Raw genomic sequence first — 17776 nt, 5'->3', positions numbered from 1 at the left:
TTACTGTGGGGCTTGGGTTGTAATTACCTTGTGCCATTTTCAGTGCGTCTTGGCTTGGGTAGTGCCTTTTTCTTCAATTGAGAGTGGACCTCAACTCCTTTGTTCAGGGCTCAAAGCTTGTGCATTATCGGGTAGGCTCCCCTTGAGCTCCTGTGCTTCTTTCAGAACCAATGCCTGTTTCACTTTTCATCTGAAGATCTTCATCAGAACTGGAACGGTCCATTTGACTTCGGCTGTCCTGATTTCCTGACGGGCCAATCTTCTGATCCTATTGGCTTTAGCAATGCTGTTTCCTCCATAGGTTTTAATTGTAAACACTTTTTTTGCTAGGAAATAGACTGCCTATACCCCTCTGAGAGAATGTATTCATTATTTACAGTTGCTGGTTGTGTTCTGCCTAACATTGAAACTTTCCTTTCCATCTTGCCCGGCTGTGTATCGCCCTATCTGGACAAACTCCTGGAAAAGCTGGCCATCTCCCAGCTTAATCTTCACACTGATTCTGTTGGTTGTCTCCATGACCATCAGTCTGGCATTCGAGGGGCCAGAAGCATGGAAACTGCTCTCGTGAACATCCGTTAAGACCTTTCCAACCTGAACTCTAACATACCCTCTGTCCTCAGCCTACTCAATCTCTCTTCTGCCTTTGACACGGTCAACCATGCCATCCTGCTCAACAGTCTCCGTGATAACCTGGGTATATCAGGAACAGCCCTGGCCTGGCTGAATTCTTTCCTCTCTGATTGACCCTCCCAGGTCCAACTTGGGTCCTGCCTTTCATCCATCTCATTCTCTACCTGTGGTGTTCCCCAGGGGTCTAACTTCCCTCCCTGGCTTTTCAACCAATACATGGCACCCCTTGCCCACCGCATTGCCTCTCTGCTCCAACTTTCCAGTGCTATGCGGATGACACTCTGCTCGTTTTCAGGCTTCCCTCTGCCACCTCTTTGCCTTCTCTCATCTGACTGTCTGCTCTCCAGTAGTGGTGTGCGCCAATGATCTCTGCCTTAATGCCAGTAAGACTGAGAGTCTCTTCATCGGCACACCTGCACCCTCCTTTCCTGTCACCCTCTGTCCTGCCTCCCTTGGCCGTCATCCTGCTCCCAACTGCAATGCTAAGAACCCCTGTTTCAACTCCGACTCCACACACTCCTTTTCTCCTCACATCTGTCCCTTAAAAATCAAACTACCAACTGCACCTCCTCAAAGGTATTCTTCCTTTCCTCTGCTTCCCACAGAAGCTTACTTTCTCAGAGCTCTGGTTCTCTCCAGACTAGACTATTGTAACAGCCTCTTTCTAAATCTCCCTGCCTCTACTCTCTGCCCTCTGCAGCTCATCCAGAACACGACTGCGAGACTTGTCCTTGGCCTCAAGCCCTGGAATCGTATCTCTCCAGCCCTGGAATCTCTTCATTGGCTCCCAGTTGCTGCAAGGATTAAATGCAAGACATTTTGCCTTGTCCACAAGGCTTCTGGGGCCTGGGTCCAAAATACCTTCAACTCTCACTCCTTAAATACCTTCCAACTCGAGCCCTCGCTCCTCCAACTCCCTCGGGGTCAGTCGCTTCTCCAAGCAACGAGTTGGGGGTAGATCTCTCTCCTCCGCTGGGGCCTCCCTCTGGAACTGCCACTCTGAAACTTGAGAAGCCTCTCCGGTTCCGGAAGCACCTCAAGACCTTCCTCTTTGCTTCTGTATTTGCTCTTACTCTCCCCTGCTGTTCTGTCTGCTCTGGCGCTGTGCACCTGGCTACCCTCTGATTTCGGGCCCAGGTCCCTGCACACCCAGCCACACACCTGCACTGCCACTCGGCAACCCCTGCACTTGGGTCTGTATTCTGTAACCCTACAGTCCCCTTATTTGAACTTATCGATACCCCTTGTCTGCAGTCTAAACCTTGCACTTGCCACCCTGTTGGCTGCACTACCATTAGTTTGTCTTATTCCTTGCTCAGCACTTTCCACATCTCCCCTCTCCTTTGCACTTGCGAGTTTTCAATTTCACTGGGTCTAGTAAGATCGTTTTGTCCTCCCTTGTTCCCCTCCCTTGCCTCGTCGTATGAGCGTGATACAAATAAAATATCATATAATATATCTCAATTTTGCAAAGGTGAGATATCCAAGTGCTGATACTGACCTTAATTGATGTCACTGTGTTGGGTATGTAAAGCATCGAAAAAGTTACTCTCCTGCATTATTTTTTCTTATAGTAATTGATTCCATTTCACATTGAATGTTGTTAGTAGTTGCTGCATTTTTGTTGCTTGTGCCTTGTGTGTATATATAAATAAATATATTTTAATAGAACTAAGTGAGTACGTGTTTACCTGTCTGAACTGATTTCATTGGACTGCTCTACAGCTTGCATAACTCCCTCCTAAGATTAGCCTGGCTGCTCAGCCACTCTACCGACTTGTGTAGTACAGGCCTATAACCGACTTGTGTAGTACAGGCCTATATTAAGAGTTTGGTCCCGAATACCAAGGTATGTTTCATGAAGTCCCACACCAGTTGGACTTTAGAAAAATGTACTTAACACCAGCTCCTTTCCACCATTGGCAACTTAACCACACATCTGTCTTGTGTTACTCACTTTTGGGAATGAGAATGGGTATGTCGTAAAAATGCGAGAAAGGCACAGGGTACCGTTTTAGGTGTCTTAGAAATGTTCAAATTCGAAAATGCCTACTGCAAAATGACAGAATTTTTTGGGGTCGAATTTGTTAGGGATTTTTAGTAAAAATAGATGGGGAATGGGGGGGGGGTAAGGGTATAGGTTAAGGTAGGGGGAAGTGAGGGGAATGGAGGGGGTTTCTGCCCCCCCACCACCACCCCGAAATATTAAAAAAATCAACCAAAATACATTCGGTCATTTTACAGTAGGTATTTTATTTTCGATAATTTCACAGTAATCCACTGGTTTGTGATTTCTAGCACTATCTTACTGTTTCTGTTGCTCTGGTACAGCCCTTCAAAGTGTTTCATGTGGTAGTGGACTTGTTGTAATACTTGAAATGCAAGCACCTGTTCACTACCAGTGCTTAATGTTTGAATCTTCCGGTCTTGCTCTGTGCGTTAAGGAGCAGAGTTTCTTAGCCGGCTACCGAATGAGCCTCATTGTGTAGTGCCTGATCAGGAAGGACATGTTTTAATAATGTGTGTGACTGTTCTCCATTTCATAGCATTTAACAGAATTTGCCCAGGACTTGGAGTGTGTTGGGGGTCTCTATAGTTGTCACTCGTAGGTTGAACAGTTAGGGCTATTACCATGCACAGTTTCCTAACCTGGTGACTGTTTGCTCTATAACGATACTACCTGAAACCTAGTATTTTTGGTGCTAGCCCCATACTGCTGAAAACTTAGCTTTTCGTTAAGGGTCTTTATTTGATAGCCTTTGCACCAAATACTGAACGTTTGGTGGCTCGTTTGGCAAGGCATCAAACCTATGTTCTCTGGGGCTTTCTGCTAGTATATTGAAACGTTTATGTACCCTGAAGGTGGAAAAAACGACAATGCTACAATCGTTAAGGATTAAACATTCAACTGATTAGTTTTGCTACAATTTAATTGCATTAATGAACGTTCTAATCCAAGGAAACCAATAAGGAGCGGTGCTTATTGCTTTTTGCAGCTTTGACATTTTACTGAACGCCTACATTTCGCCCATCTAGCTGCCCATCACGGGCCCACAATGTGGGCGGGAACCAATTCTGGCTCTGTGTTTGCCTATGCCTTGGAGGTACCATCTCAGGAGAAGTTCTCAGAGCGGTCGGTGGAAGCGGTGCTGGGAAAGGAAATCCAGCTAATGCACAGGGCACCTGTGGTGTCTATTGCAGTGTTAGACGGACGAGGAAACCCTCTCCCAGAGCCGTATGAAGTGTCCCGTGATCTGGCGAAGGCCCCAGATATGCAAGGAAGTCACTCTGTACTCATTGCTTCCGAGGAGCAGTTCAAGGTAATTTTACTTTTTGTAGGTGCCAGGTCTATGATGAATCTAATTTCTGACTTGTTTGCCAAGACCAATTTGTCGTGCATTCCTGAAAGTATGTTATATTTGAGTGGGGATGCAGTTGGGACAGTAGAGCAGAACTTACTAATTTTATTGTAATGGATAATGCATGCCACCTTTGTCTTTTAATGTGACCTGTATTTTTAGATGCAGTTGTCTAGGCTGATATCCTTGTACAGTCTGCTCTTTTACAATGCCCCATGGATTTGAGTGAGGTTCTCTAGTTGTTGGCCCTATTGAGAGTGCCAACACTTGCAGGTGGAAACAACTTCAACCCTCCCAGCGTTCTGTATAGTGTTCCATTGCTCTTAGACCTTGGTAAGTAGAGTTGCAAACATTATGTTGCTCCCCGCCACCTCACCCCAACTGCTGACTCTCCAGGGTACTCAATACCATATTCACTCTGCACCCCACTCCCCACTGTCATTCATTGGACACTCCTGCCATTCCGACTACCACTCAGCACCCCCACCCCCGTTCCCACACCCACCTCACATGCCTGCATACCATTTACCACTCCATTCTAGACTAGGTAGGGAATTCCCTGGTAGAGTAGGTTTAGTTAGGTTTTGATTGCATTTGATTGCTAAGAACTATAGAAGAATCCACTAATAAAGTGACTTTGCCGAAAATGCAGAACACAGGAGATGGGAGTCATTGTCCTGTCCCTTAGTTCTTTCTGAATAGTGGTAGGGACAGAGGAGATTAGACTAGGACAGAGGACAATTATTCCTTTTTAGACTCATCGACTGATGCGAATTCTAGTTAGTTTGTGTTAGGCAGTGTGAGGGGTTATTGTTCAGTCTTTAACATTTTATTTTAACAAAGAAATGCAATACAAATTTAACTAAGCCTACTCTACCAGGGAATTCCCTACCTAGTCTAGAAGGATTCTTCAGCTTTTCGATCGTGTCCTTGACACCTTGCTTTTCCCTTCTGACGTTCCTTCTCTCGACTTAGTATCCTATTGCTCTTCCTTGACCAAGTGTCCACTCTTCCATGGGTTTGCCGGTTTGCAACACTTTCAAAAGACTTCTTGCTTTCTTTGCACTCTATTACTGGGATTAGTATGAAGGTTCCTGTAATAGTCCTCACTTTACTTCCTCTCTGCACTTTTACTGGGGCAAGCATGATTCTCCCAGTAATAATTCATGATTGGCTTCCACTCTACTATCAATGGGAATAGTATGATCGTGCCAGTAATGATTCTCACTTGACTTCGACTCGTCACTATTACTGGGACAAGTATCACTTTCCTTCCACGCTTCAGTATTACTGGGATGAGTATGATTTATAAACTGATTATGTTCATTATCCCTGCCTGTTCTTACCTGCTTTCCTTGGGGTTTACATCACTGAGCCTGTCTGCAGGATTGGAAACTTTCCTCTTTCAGGTTTGCTTCATTCTTCTCTCCGGTTTGCATTCACCCTCTGCATCCGTTCCGTGAAGCGGAGGTCTTGGTGTCGTTGCTGGACTGGACAGTACACTGTGACACAGTCAAGCCACCAATCATGGTTTGGTCTCTTCCTTGGGGTTCCCTTTCCCCAGTTTCTCCTGCTTCTAGCTTTCCTCGCCTCTCCTTTTTATTCCAGCTGTCTGCCAGGTCTGCACACAACGATTCCTGGTTTGTCAGCTCACTCTGCTATGCTGACTTGAAACTCTCGGCTTCTTTCAAGGATAGATCTCCTCCTTCTCTTTTTATGACATGTAACTGGGCCTTCCCCAGCAGAGCTGTATAGTCAGTATTACCAGTCTCTGGTGCTCAAGTGTTCTCTCACTCGATCAGTCTTCTGCTTTTAGTACTAATAACCTGTTTCCTCACATTGAAACATTGGTTTTATGGCACATTAACAATAGTAGCTTGTCCTTCTTGGTGTTTTTGAAGTTTAGTAGTTCCTAGTGTGTTGTGAGCAGGGTCGGACTGGGCCATAACATTGTCTCGGCCACCAATGAAACAGTGGCCCACAGTAGAAAATGGCAATACCTTTCTTTTGTGACAGACTGTTTACCCAAGGGGGAATTTCTGGATGAAATGTGATGCAAATTTTGCATTTTAACGAATATTTATTCAGCAACACTGGTCAAGCTACTAGCCGCATAGTGAAGTAACTCATCAACTGGCCCACATTGGCTATAAAAGTGGCCCACTTTTCCCCAAAAAACTGGCACACACCAGCATTTTGTGTTTTTGGTTCGGCCATGGGCCTATTGCCCTATAGGCCAGTCCGACCCTGTAAGTGAGAAACATTGTGAGTTCCTTGGCGGAACGGTAGCCCTTGTCCCCAATTGGGGTGGGTCTCTCCTGGTGTGACACCTGCCTGCCCGCCCCTATCCCTAGGGAGGGCAATGCATAGCGGCCTAGCCTCAAATGGAAAGGCTCCCCCTTGGGAAGAAGTGACTGAATCCCATAATTCGCCACAGTTCTCTGTGGACACCAGTCTCACAGTTACAACTTAATCACATGTGATAATTCCAGACCTCTGACTAGAAGCAAGTTGTCAATCTATCGGAGTCCGATACACTGATCCCTGTGGGAGCTGCTCAGTTCATCACTTTTGGGGGCGGGGGAAATGCCAGAGCCTTTTGACTCTAGCCTAACTCCAATCTCAGGGATTGAAAGTCCTAACCTTACTCCTGGTAAAGGGCCCTGAATTATGTTTTTTACATGTTCTGCTATTTCTTTTTTCCTCCAACAAAGTACACATCCATGACCTGAACCGAGTCTCAACCCTTGGGTGGCCATTTTTCTGCATCACATGGTGCTGTGTGGGCACCATAGGTTGGTGGCAGACATTTACTTATTTGTGACTAGCGGGAAATGGCTTGCTCTACCCCAATTGATGCTCCAGGGGACACTCCTTGTTAATCCCTTAATGAGTCACAGCAGGACTTCGTTCCTGTGAGCAAATCGAATATGGATGTTAATTATATGGTCATGGCTTTTGCCTCAGAAGTTGCAGGCTGCAGATCTAGCCAGATACAGGAACGGTAAAGACTGCATCCCTGTGACTGGAAGCAGTGTGTGCATTCTGCTCAGAATCTTCCCATCTAATGGAGTCTATATTTCTTAGTCCAAGTCTAGCAGTAGTAGGAAAGGACATTTTTCCAGACGGTTCATAAACTGAGATGAAGCTGAACCGAAGACTAAACTTTCTGCTTCTTGCCAAGACATGACCTCTGGTGTAGTTCTTAGTTTCTGAAAATATGCAGTGTCCAAAGGGAACTAAGGAACCAGTGCTACCAACCCTGGTGGGTAGGGTGCACGTCTCAAGGGATCCCCCGTTTCCTGAAAGCCTGGTTGCCCCCCCCCCAGATAGCAAACAGACAAGAGTCCCAGACACCCAGAGTACCAATAAGAAACCATGCTGAAGGCCTGTCTATTCTAAAAGCCAAACCGTGAAGAACTTTCTTTCTGAATAGTCCCAAGTCTTACCTAAACTGCAACTTAAGGGCACAATGTGCATCCCTGGTAGAGACTCGGAACAACACAGCTTCACCATACCACAGCTTCAGCAGTTTGTGGTCTACAGCTGAGCAGCAACTTCTCCCGTGGGTCTTTCATTGTGCAGGCCTGCAGAAACTTAGTACCACCAGAACCATTGCTGCCTGATACAGAATCTACTTTTTATCACACATGGTAGCCCCCCCTGGACTATTCTTGCTCCCAACCAGGCCTTATTGAAAGCCTGCCAAGTACAACTGTTTTATGTGCTTTGCCTTAGGAATCCTTATAACTGTAAGTCAGCAGCACTTCAGTGGTGTCCCACAGTATCCCAAAAGATGCCCCTTCTCTGTTAATGTGTTTAGCTTGGTGTTGGCTTTCTTGCCTGTATAAAATGTTTCCACATGGTGAAATCCATTTTATCCAGCTGGGTCCTTTCTTGACTCCCATTTCAACAAAATGTAGGTGCCCTGTTTTCCTTGTAGACCTGAGGCGTAATGGGACTATGCCTTGTCCTTGTGTGAGTGGAAGCGGGCATCTGTATGTCTTTAGGGACTGGGGGCTTTAGTCACCCTAAGACCAGTTCTAACTGGCATATGCAGATGCCTGTCTGGGCTAGTTTTGATTAATTTCCACGTGGGAGAGACTTTTCCAGACTCCGGTATGCTTGGGGGAATGGTCTGCCATTGGCTAAACACCCCCCTGTTTGAATGATTTGCTGCCTTGCGAGGGGGATAAAAGCAGACTCCCTTACTCATCTTGTGTACTGATGGAATGCTGAACTCTATCAACATTGCTGGAAGTCCTGCTGCTTAGGAAAGACTGGCTCGCTCCACAACCATGCTTATTGGCATTATTAGAAGCCCATCTGGTTATGTGCAAAAAAGCTCTGTCAGAAGTGACCAACGGGGCCTGTGACTTGGTGCAGCATGACAGTTGCTTGTGTTGAGTGGATGTAGTGTGGTCCGATCCTCTCCTTTCTTGGATTTTGATCTTGCAGTGAAAACAGGCGCAGACTCTGGAACGAGAGGAGAGGACCAGGCTGGGCCATGCCAGAACACTAATGGATCATGGCCCTGTTTTGTGTCCTGTGTGTCTTGACCATTCTGACCATCCGTGGAGGTCTGTGGCTATTGTGGTTGTCTTCCCCCCCTAACCCCCGCAGGTAGAGGCGGGGGACATTCTTATGTGATCTGCTGAAATGCTGTAAAGTGGTCAGGTGTGTTCAGATCGTGGAACAGTATACTTCTCACACAACCCGAGCTTCCACATAATCCAAAATCTCTCACTATGTCCACTTTATCTAGCTTTTTCCTTTTACAGCGGTATCGATCAGTGGCTGTTGTAGCACTAAGGGAGTACTGAATTCTTCTTTTTCTGCCATTGTTTTATACCATAGGATCTTAGCTAGACATCTGCAGACCTTGTACTGTGCATTTCATTCTAGATGTGATTTTACCTCAAGGTGCCAACCACAAAAAAGAACTAGACACAATAGTAACCACTGCAGGCTTTCACAGTTAAGCACTTTTATATTCAAATTCATCAGAAAGAACAGATAGACAATCAAACCAGTTCATATGTCCAGGTTTATCAAATATTTGGAGTAAGCTTTTGCATTGGGCACATGAGGATAAAGGTATGGACACTCAGTAGCGTTCATGCAGTCCCTGTGGCCTCCTCCCTTATTAGTCACCCTGGTACCTTCCGTCATCGTGGGTTGATTCTGCAGGCTCGGCGCTGGAACGTATCTGCTGCTCATCGCCGCTGGCTCCTCGCCTCTCTCGCAGGCTCTTGCTTGTTCTGTTAACTCGCGGCGGTCGACACACTTTGGCCGATGGAGTACTCGTTCCTCCATCTGCTATAGGTCTCGGCGTTGTTGGGCGTGTTCCCAACCCACCACGATCTTCTCATGGTCACCTCACCCTTCTGGACATTCTCCTGGACCCCATCTGCCCAGCAGTTGATCCGCTGTATGTTACGCCAGGTCTCCAGCATTTCTCTTCAGCGTTCTCCTTCGCTCAGGTTGCCTCTGGCTCCTCGGTATCGCTCCTCTGCCTCTCATATGCGTGCATACGTTAGAGGGCTTGCCCTACATATGCTTCTCTCTTCGCCTCCATGATTTGCTTGTCCCTTTTACAGGTTGTTTTGAGGTCCAAGCATTGTTACATTTGTCTTCAAATGCCAATAGAAGGGAAACCAGATTATTGGTATTTAAAGGTCATCCCATGTATGCAGACAGTTTTGCTTAATCAGGGAGATACTCGTGTGAATTGGAGTCATTGTTCCCTAGAGGGGAGTCCCTCCCAGTGAGGTCCCATTTTCTGCGACCCCTAGGGAGGGTCTTGCAAGGAGGCTCACCTCCCTATCCTCACATGGGGTCGCTCCCCACTGGGGAGAATAGACGAACACCCTAGATTCATCACCAACACTATTTTATTGGTGGAGTTGTTTATTGTGTATATTCTGTACATATACAAGTGAAGAATCTATATCCTGAAATTGATATTAATTCTACCATTGATGGTCATTAGGCATCTGAGACTGTCTAGTAGTGCACTATTAGGGTTCTGGTAATTTTGACCCAAATCTAACAGATTTAACATTAATAGATTGTCTTCTTTGCCATCAGCATTACAGCAGTCCAGCCTGATGGACCCTGATATTTTAATCAGTGTGATCCTTAATATCTTGGAACGCACAGGGTTTTCATGGTTTCTTAAATCAGCAAGTTTCAAATAATTTTAGACTAATCAACATTACCTACAGGAGGTATGGTTGGAAGAGCCAACTTTTTTGTTAGTGCAAAAAAAAGTTTGTGTGTAATCCTTGGGTGTATTACATTAACTACATGGAATGTGTCTTCGACCTGTAAAAGTTAACTGGTACTGGGTAATGATTTTCCTTATGACTAGGATAGGAGTGAACTCCTGAGCAGACATGTAGAAAACCTTTTTAAAACGGGGAGTTTGTTCCTCCCATGGATAGTGTCGTTAATGCAGTCTCCTGACCTTTTTTCCTACAGATTTCAATGGGGATTTTTTTATTTTAAAGAAAGTCCTTCCTGCCAATCGGCAGTTTAATGCTTGAGGCCACCAATGGGCGGAAAACTTTTCGATTGGAAATTGCTGTTGCTAAATAAACTTATACAAGGTGATGGGGTCACGCTTTTGGTTCTAGCACCAAGGTGTTTAAATATACCTTGTATTCTCCAGCATGGGGTCTGGCATGGATTCACATGCTCATGAATATTCCCCGTCGTCAGGCTGGGAATCCTCGGTAAAGAAAAAACCAGTATCAGTTTCGTTTCTGATCTGTCTTTCGTAGTAATAACCAATCACTGATCTCTGTGTCATACTGACCACAGCCAATGACTGCCCTCTACCTAAGCCCCGCCTCTGGCAGCCATCTTCAGATTTTTACCGCACGTTCATGTGTTGGGATCCTCGTGCTATTGCTCTCGAGCGTTAGTGCTATTTTTTCACGTTTTTTCTCAAAAAACTTCTTTTTTTCGGTCAAAAGAGCCTCAAGCTCCACCGACTCTCTATCCGATCAACGGGGACCCGTGTCGGATTCATCTGCGCCCCTCAAGGGTGAAGATTTCGTCGAGCTACGCTTTTGGAGGACTCCAGAAGTTTCTCAGGCCCGGTCATGGCCCAGGAGAAGGGAAGCTCGACGCCCGGAAAGCTGTTCAGGGTCTGCCCTGGATGCCAGCTGCAGAATGTCTTCAAGGAGGACGAACACTCTTTTTGTCGCTACTGCCTACATGAGGACAAGACGCACGTGGAGAAGGACTGTGCGTTTTGCGGCAACATGTCGGAGCGGACCATGAAGGACCGCCATCAACGTCTCGCCAACTGGCTAGAAGGGAAGAGCCCGTCCGGCGAGAAGAAGAAATCCGAGCGGACGCCCCGGCGACGGGGGTCCAACATAAGGCCAAGCACCGCGAGTCCGCTGGCACCGGGAGCGCAGAACGGTCGGGCTCTACGGGCGCCAGGCAGGGCGCACCCTCCCCGGCACCATCAACCACGAGCCAACGCTCTGGGTCGGGTAAGAGGAAGGCCGAGCACCCGGCAAAGCTCCTGGAGAGGCCCCGGTCGAGCTCGAAGGTGGAGGGGGAGCGAGGCGGTGTCCCCCCCCCTCAAGGATAAGGCGGTGAGCGCACCTAAGGTGGTGAAGGCCTTAATCCATCCGGCCAAGCCCTCTATCGAAACTGTCGCGGCGGCCCTGGCTCAGCCTGTGCAGGCTACACCAGTGGTGGCGACCTCGGGGCTCAGAGTCTCCCTACCACCTCGGAGGGAGTCCTCTTTTGTGCCCATCGATAGGACCCCCGTGAAATCCCCCGAGGGGAAGAGAAAGGGGGGGCAGGGCGTCTTCGTAGATTCGGCCTCAACCTCGGAGGAGGAACTGGTCGAGGTCTTAAGCCACGGCCTCTGCGTGGAAGAAGACCGACCCGTCGGGATGGATCCCGACGCAGGTGACGACGACATCGCCGAGGGTACCGACGGGGCCCCTGTTCGCCCGTCGGATTCCCCTCTGCCAGCGCCGCAAGATAACTCGGCGGCCATTTTGTTGGCTATACAGTCCTTATGCTCAGAGATAAGGACGAGACTACCGTTGCCGACGGAGGAACCTCTCCCGTCTGGGGACCCAGAACCGGGACCTTCTGGTGTTCCCCCTACTAAGAAAAGAAGGATCCACCCTCCACCTCCTTTTCAGCCGTCGCGCCCCGTCCAGCCCTCCTCCCCGTCCACCCGAGGGGATGATACGGGGACTGACACGGCAGCGACGGGTACGGACGACGAGGTATACGACGAGGATGTACCGTCGTCGCCTCCCACCAGGGCTTCTCCGCCCGACGAGATTGGATCGTTCCACTCCATGATCACCAGGGCATCTGAGCTTTTCCAACTCTGCCCTGAGGAGAAGAAGGAAGGTTTCCTTTATCAGCGGCGCGAGGCCAAGAGGAAGACGGTCCTCTCAGTGCCTCTATTGGACGACATTTGGGATGAGGGCCTCACCCTCCTCAAGAACCCTTCTACGACGCCAGCTAGAAGAGACCGGTACGAGAAGAAGTACCGGGTCCCGGACACGGCCCCCCTGTGCCTCCGGGCGCAGCCTACCCCGGACTCCGTCGTCTCCGCGGCGGCCAGGAAGAAAGCGGGGGGGGGGTGCGGCCTCCACATCGACTTCCCCACCGGACGGTGAGGGAAAGAAATTGGACGCTATGGGACGCAGAGTCATCTCGTCGGCAGCGATTAAAGCGACCAACGCCTTGGCTATCGTGGCCCGCTACGACAGGGAGCTCTGGTACAAACTGGCTCCCCTGCTGGGCTTCCTACCGGACGACAAGAGGACAAAGGCCCTGGAGATCCTGCAGGAAGGTGAGGTGGCTTCTGACCACGCCATTACCGTTGCGACGGACATCGCCGACACTGGGTTCCGCCAGTTGGGCAACGGCGTTTGCCTTAGGCGGCGCGGATGGCTCAAGGCTATGGACTTCCGTCAAGACGTTCAGACCAGAGTCCTGGACATGCCCTTCGATGGGAACAACCTGTTTGGGAAAACAGTGGACGATTCCCTTCAGGCCATTAAAGCGGACACTGAGACGGCCCCGGCCCTGGGAGTTCTGCAACGACGGACGCCCTTTCGGAGCAGCGGAGGCAAGGGCGCCTCCAAAGGTTCCGGCGGCGGTTTCTCCACCTACCGTCAAGCGGCCCGCTCGTCGTCTCAGGAGGCCTACAGAGGACGAGGCAAGTCTGGCGGACCCCGCCGTCGTCGCCAAGGAGGTCAAGGCGGCATAGCCTCCTCGAAGCAGGATTGAACCGGCCGTGGGGTCGGGCCCCCACCAAAGCACCCCGGTGGGAGGCCGGCTGGCGAGCTTCGTCAGCGTGTGGGAGTCCATCTCCACCGACCGTTGGGTGCTGGACGCCTTGGCCCGGGGCCACGCGCTCGAGTTCCAGAGACGGTGTCCGCGCGTCCCCCCCCCCGTGGCCAGGAAAGAACTTCACGTCCCTCAACTTCTCCTGGAGGTAAAAGCGATGCTCAGGAAGGGCGCCATCGAACTCGTCCCAAAGAGGCTTCGGGGCTCCGGAGTTTACTCGAGATACTTCCTCGTGAAGAAGACGGGAGGATGGCGCCCCATCCTGGACCTGCGACGTCTGAATAAGTTCATCAAGGCGCAGAAGTTCCGGATGGTCACCCTCCAGCACGTCCTGGGTCAGCTGGAGGAAGGAGACTTTGTCGTCGTTGGATTTGGAGTTTGCCTACTTCCATATTCCCATTCTAAGGGGGCACCGAAAATTCCTCAGGTTTGTGGTCCAAGGGCGTCATTACCAGTTCAAAGCCCTCCCCTTCGGACTACGGTCGGCACCCAGGGTATTCACCAAGTGCCTTGCACCGGTGGCGGCGCAGCTGCGCCGCGAGGGGGTCCACGTCTACCCCTACCTGGACGACTGGCTCATCCGAGCCAAGACGAAGGAGCTCGCCGTGGTTCACACGGCAAGGACCGTCCAACTTCTCACGGACCTGGGATTCTCCGTGAACTACGCCAAATCCCACCTGGTACCGGTGCAAGACGCTCTGTTTCTGGGAGCGAGGCTCAACACAGTGTCCCTTCTGGCCTCCCCGTCGGAGGAGAGGACCAGGACCATCCTGGGCAAGGTGCAGCGGATGTTGGTGGCCGACGCGGCCAAGGTGAGGTCCACCAAGTCCCTCCTCGGAATGATGTCTTCCTGCATCTACCTCATTCCCATGTGCAGGCTCCGGATGCGCCCGTTGCAGGAGTTCCTGGACGCGCGCTGGATCCAAACGACGGGCAGCTTCGAGGAAAGGATCACACTCGACGAGAGTTTACGACGGGCGATCCGGTGGTGGGGCACCCGCGCGCATCTGACGGCGGGCATGGACTTCCAGACCCCAGCCCACCAGGAGACAGTGACCACGGATGCCTCCCTGGAAGGGTGGGGAGCGCACACCGAAAATCTGCACGCAAGAGGCCTTTGGCTCCTGACGGAGAAATCCCTACATATCAACGTCCTGGAGCTCCGTGCAGTGTTTTGGGCCCTCGGGTCCTTCCTTCCGTCCCTCAAGGGCAAGGTGGTGAGGATCTTCACCGACAACACCACCACCATGTTTTACATCAGGAAACCGGGCGGAACCAGGTCCCCAGCACTGTCCAAGGAGGCGCAGGACCTGTGGCATTGGGCCGTCGCCCAAAGGATATTTCTGGTGCCGTTTCATCTGGCAGGGATAAAAAACACCATTGCCGACTCACTCAGCAGGGAGCTGCGCTCGTGCCACGAGTGGGAGCTACGGCAGGATCTAGTGGACCGCCTCTTCCGACGGTGGGGCACACCCCAGATCGACCTGTTCGCGACGGCGACGAACTCCAAGTGCCGGAGGTTCGCCAGCAGGTTTCCCCAGGCGAGGAGCATGGGCGATGCTTTCTCGTTCCCCTGAGAGGGCCTGTTCCTCTACGCGTTCCCTCCTTTGCCACTGCTAATCCGGCTCGTCAACCAGCTCAAGAGGTCACGGTGCAGGATGATCCTCGTCGCACCTGCGTGGCCGAGGCAGATATGGTTCCCGGACCGTCTGGACTTGTCAGCGTACCCGCCAATCAAGCTGCCGGTGGACGCGGATCTACTCTCCAGGGAAGAGGGCGCCATCCTCCACCACGACCCGAAATCGCTGAACTTGCAGGCCTGGCTCCTGCAGCGCTAGAGTTTGGAGGATACGACATACCGGCCGACTGCAGAGAGGTTCTTGCAAAGGCCAGGGCATCCTCGACTCTTAAATGCTACGGACACAAATGGAAGAGGTTCTCTGTCTGGTGCCGCGCACAGAAGATTAACCCTCTACGGATTACGGCCCCCCAAGTACTGCCATACCTGCTGACGCTGGCCAAAGCTGGACTGGCACACGCGTCCATCAAGATTCATCTTGCTGCGATCTCCCGATACACCAGAACCACGGGGCGGACGTCCTTGTGGTCTCATCGTCTGGTGAAAGAGTTCATGAAGGGACTGTTCAGATCGTTCCCGCCAGTGAAGGCTCCGGCCCCGGCGTGGGAGCTCAACGTGGTGCTGACCAAGCTCATGGGACCTCCGTTCGAGCCTCTGCACTCAGCTCCGTTGAAATTCCTGTCGTGGAAAACAGCGTTTCTTGTGGCCATCACCTCCGCACGACGAGTGGGAGAGATCCAGGCCCTTTCCTGCAAGGCCCCGTACTTGACTTTTCACGCAACGAGGGTAGTGCTCAGGACGCACCCCTCCTTCATGCCCAAGGTACCGTCGAACTTCCATCTCAACGAACCCTTGGTGTTGCCTGTGTTCTTCCCGTCGCCTTCGTCGCCGGCTGAGAGGACTTTGCACTCGCTGGATGTGGCTAGAGCGCTAAAGTTCTACGTGGACCGCACGAAGTGTTTTCGGAAGACGTCACAACTCTTTGTGAACTTTGGACCTGTCAATCAGGGGAAGGCTCTCTCGAAGGCTTCCATTTCCAGATGGCTCTCCGGCTGTATCATGTACTGTCACCGGTTGGCAAACCGACCGCTGCCTGGCCGTCCGAGAGTCCATTCCACCAGAGCGATCGCAGCTACCACGGCGTTCCTATCTGGTGTGCCCCTGCTGGACATATGCAGGGCTGCTACGTGGAGGTCGACGCACACCTTCACGAAATTCTACTGCGTCGACCGGGATTCCAGGGAGGAGTCCAGGGTCGGCCAAGCAGTGCTGCGCAACCTGTTCGCCTGAGGTGAGCCTGGTGAGGAGGTAAGATGCTTAATGTTGAGTTTGATGTAATGCTTAATGTTGAGCCTTTGCCACCTCCCGTGGTTGTGCATGTGTGTACTGCTATGTATTCTTTATTCATGAGCATGTGAATCCATGCCAGACCCCATGCTGGAGAAGGAACAAGTTACTTACCTGTAACTGTTGTTCTCCAGCATGGGTCTGGCATGGATTCACATGCGAACCCTCCCGCCTACCCCTCTGCGGCTCTTCACTTGGTCATACTGCCACTTCACGTGCTTCCAAATCTGAAGATGGCTGCCAGAGGCGGTGCTTAGGTAGAGGGCAGTCATTGGCTGTGGTCAGTATGACACAGAGATCAGTGATTGGTTATTACTACGAAAGACAGATCAGAAATGAAACTGATACTGGTTTTTTCTTTACCGAGGATTCCCAGCCTGACGACTGGGAATATTCATGAGCATGTGAATCCATGCCAGACCCATGCTGGAGAACAACAGTTACAGGTAAGTAACTTGTTCCTTATACTTTCCAGTCGTTCTAGTTTTACAAAGCGACTAGGGTTTTGTATGTTCCTACATGGGGGATCAACTCTGCCTGACCATATCATTCTTTGTAAATCCCATGTAGCTGTGGTTCCCACTGCCACAATGGGCTCAATTGTAATAATGGTAAGAACAGAATTGAGTGGTCACCAAAGAATTTGCACCATATGTCCACACTTATAAAATTTAATTTTAAGCCTCTTAACTCTAGTAGTTATTGTAAATCAACTTTATTCTGAAAAGTTTTCAGAAAGCATTACCCCTTGGATGTCCCAATTCCCTGCTTACAAGGAATCTTGAACTTTGATTAGTATTCAGACTCCCATGTATACTGATTTATGGATTGTGTAGCAGAAAGTAAAACTTGGATATAATCTGAGATGTCTCAATCATACTAGGGATCTGTTTGAAGATCTGCTCAAATGATTAAGCCCACCACTGTAGCAAGACTATAAAACTGGTTCATAGAAATAAACTAAAGCCAGCACATGCTTCGAGCGGTTTCGTCTCAAGACATATATTTTGGTAATTGTTCCATAAAAAGGAAGTAGTTTCCCACATAATCCAGCAAATGCCAATTTCTGAGGAGTGCTGGGCTAGTTTTAACCATAAATAATGCTCAGGAGAACAATGGTACAATAAAAGGAATGGGTTACCTGTGATAAGTAACTTTCTGTACTGGAAGTTAGAGATAGTGGGCCTCATTACGGGTCCGACGGGAACCCTGCCGGTGCTACCGGCGGGTTGCCAACAGACCCGTAATAATTTACTGGTGCCTGACTTCCTGGTGCCACGGGCTATTACAAGTCCGGCGGCCGGGAAGTCAGGCGCCGGTACATTTGTTAATCCCCATTCCCATAGTCCTACAGGACTATGTGAGTAGGGAGTTGGCAACAGTGCGGGTGCTCCTGTGACAAGTCTGCCTACCGTGGCTGCTGTCCCCGGCAGGGTCAGACCTTTCGGGCACAGTGATTCAGGCAGGCAGACTTGGAATTTGCTTACTGGCACCCTTGTTTCCGGACCGGTACACT

At 50.2% G+C, this 17776-nt stretch overlaps 1 protein-coding gene across 2 annotated transcripts in view; it reads left to right on the top strand.

The window, feature by feature from the left end:
• Positions 1–17776, top strand: part of LLGL1 (LLGL scribble cell polarity complex component 1) — a 557504-nt gene that overhangs the window by 471593 nt on the left and 68135 nt on the right. For both annotated transcript variants that reach the window (XM_069645702.1, XM_069645701.1), the window contains exon 17: positions 3670–3953. In XM_069645702.1, coding sequence (XP_069501803.1) covers positions 3670–3953 — 284 coding nt within the window. The remainder of the gene's footprint in view (positions 1–3669; positions 3954–17776) is intronic.

This window comes from Ambystoma mexicanum, chromosome 2p (genome assembly GCF_040938575.1).
Source record: "Ambystoma mexicanum isolate Mex_15411 chromosome 2p, UKY_AmexF1_1, whole genome shotgun sequence".
In the NCBI taxonomy this organism is placed as follows: domain Eukaryota; kingdom Metazoa; phylum Chordata; class Amphibia; order Caudata; family Ambystomatidae; genus Ambystoma; species Ambystoma mexicanum.
This window is presented reverse-complemented; position numbering and strand designations above follow the sequence as displayed.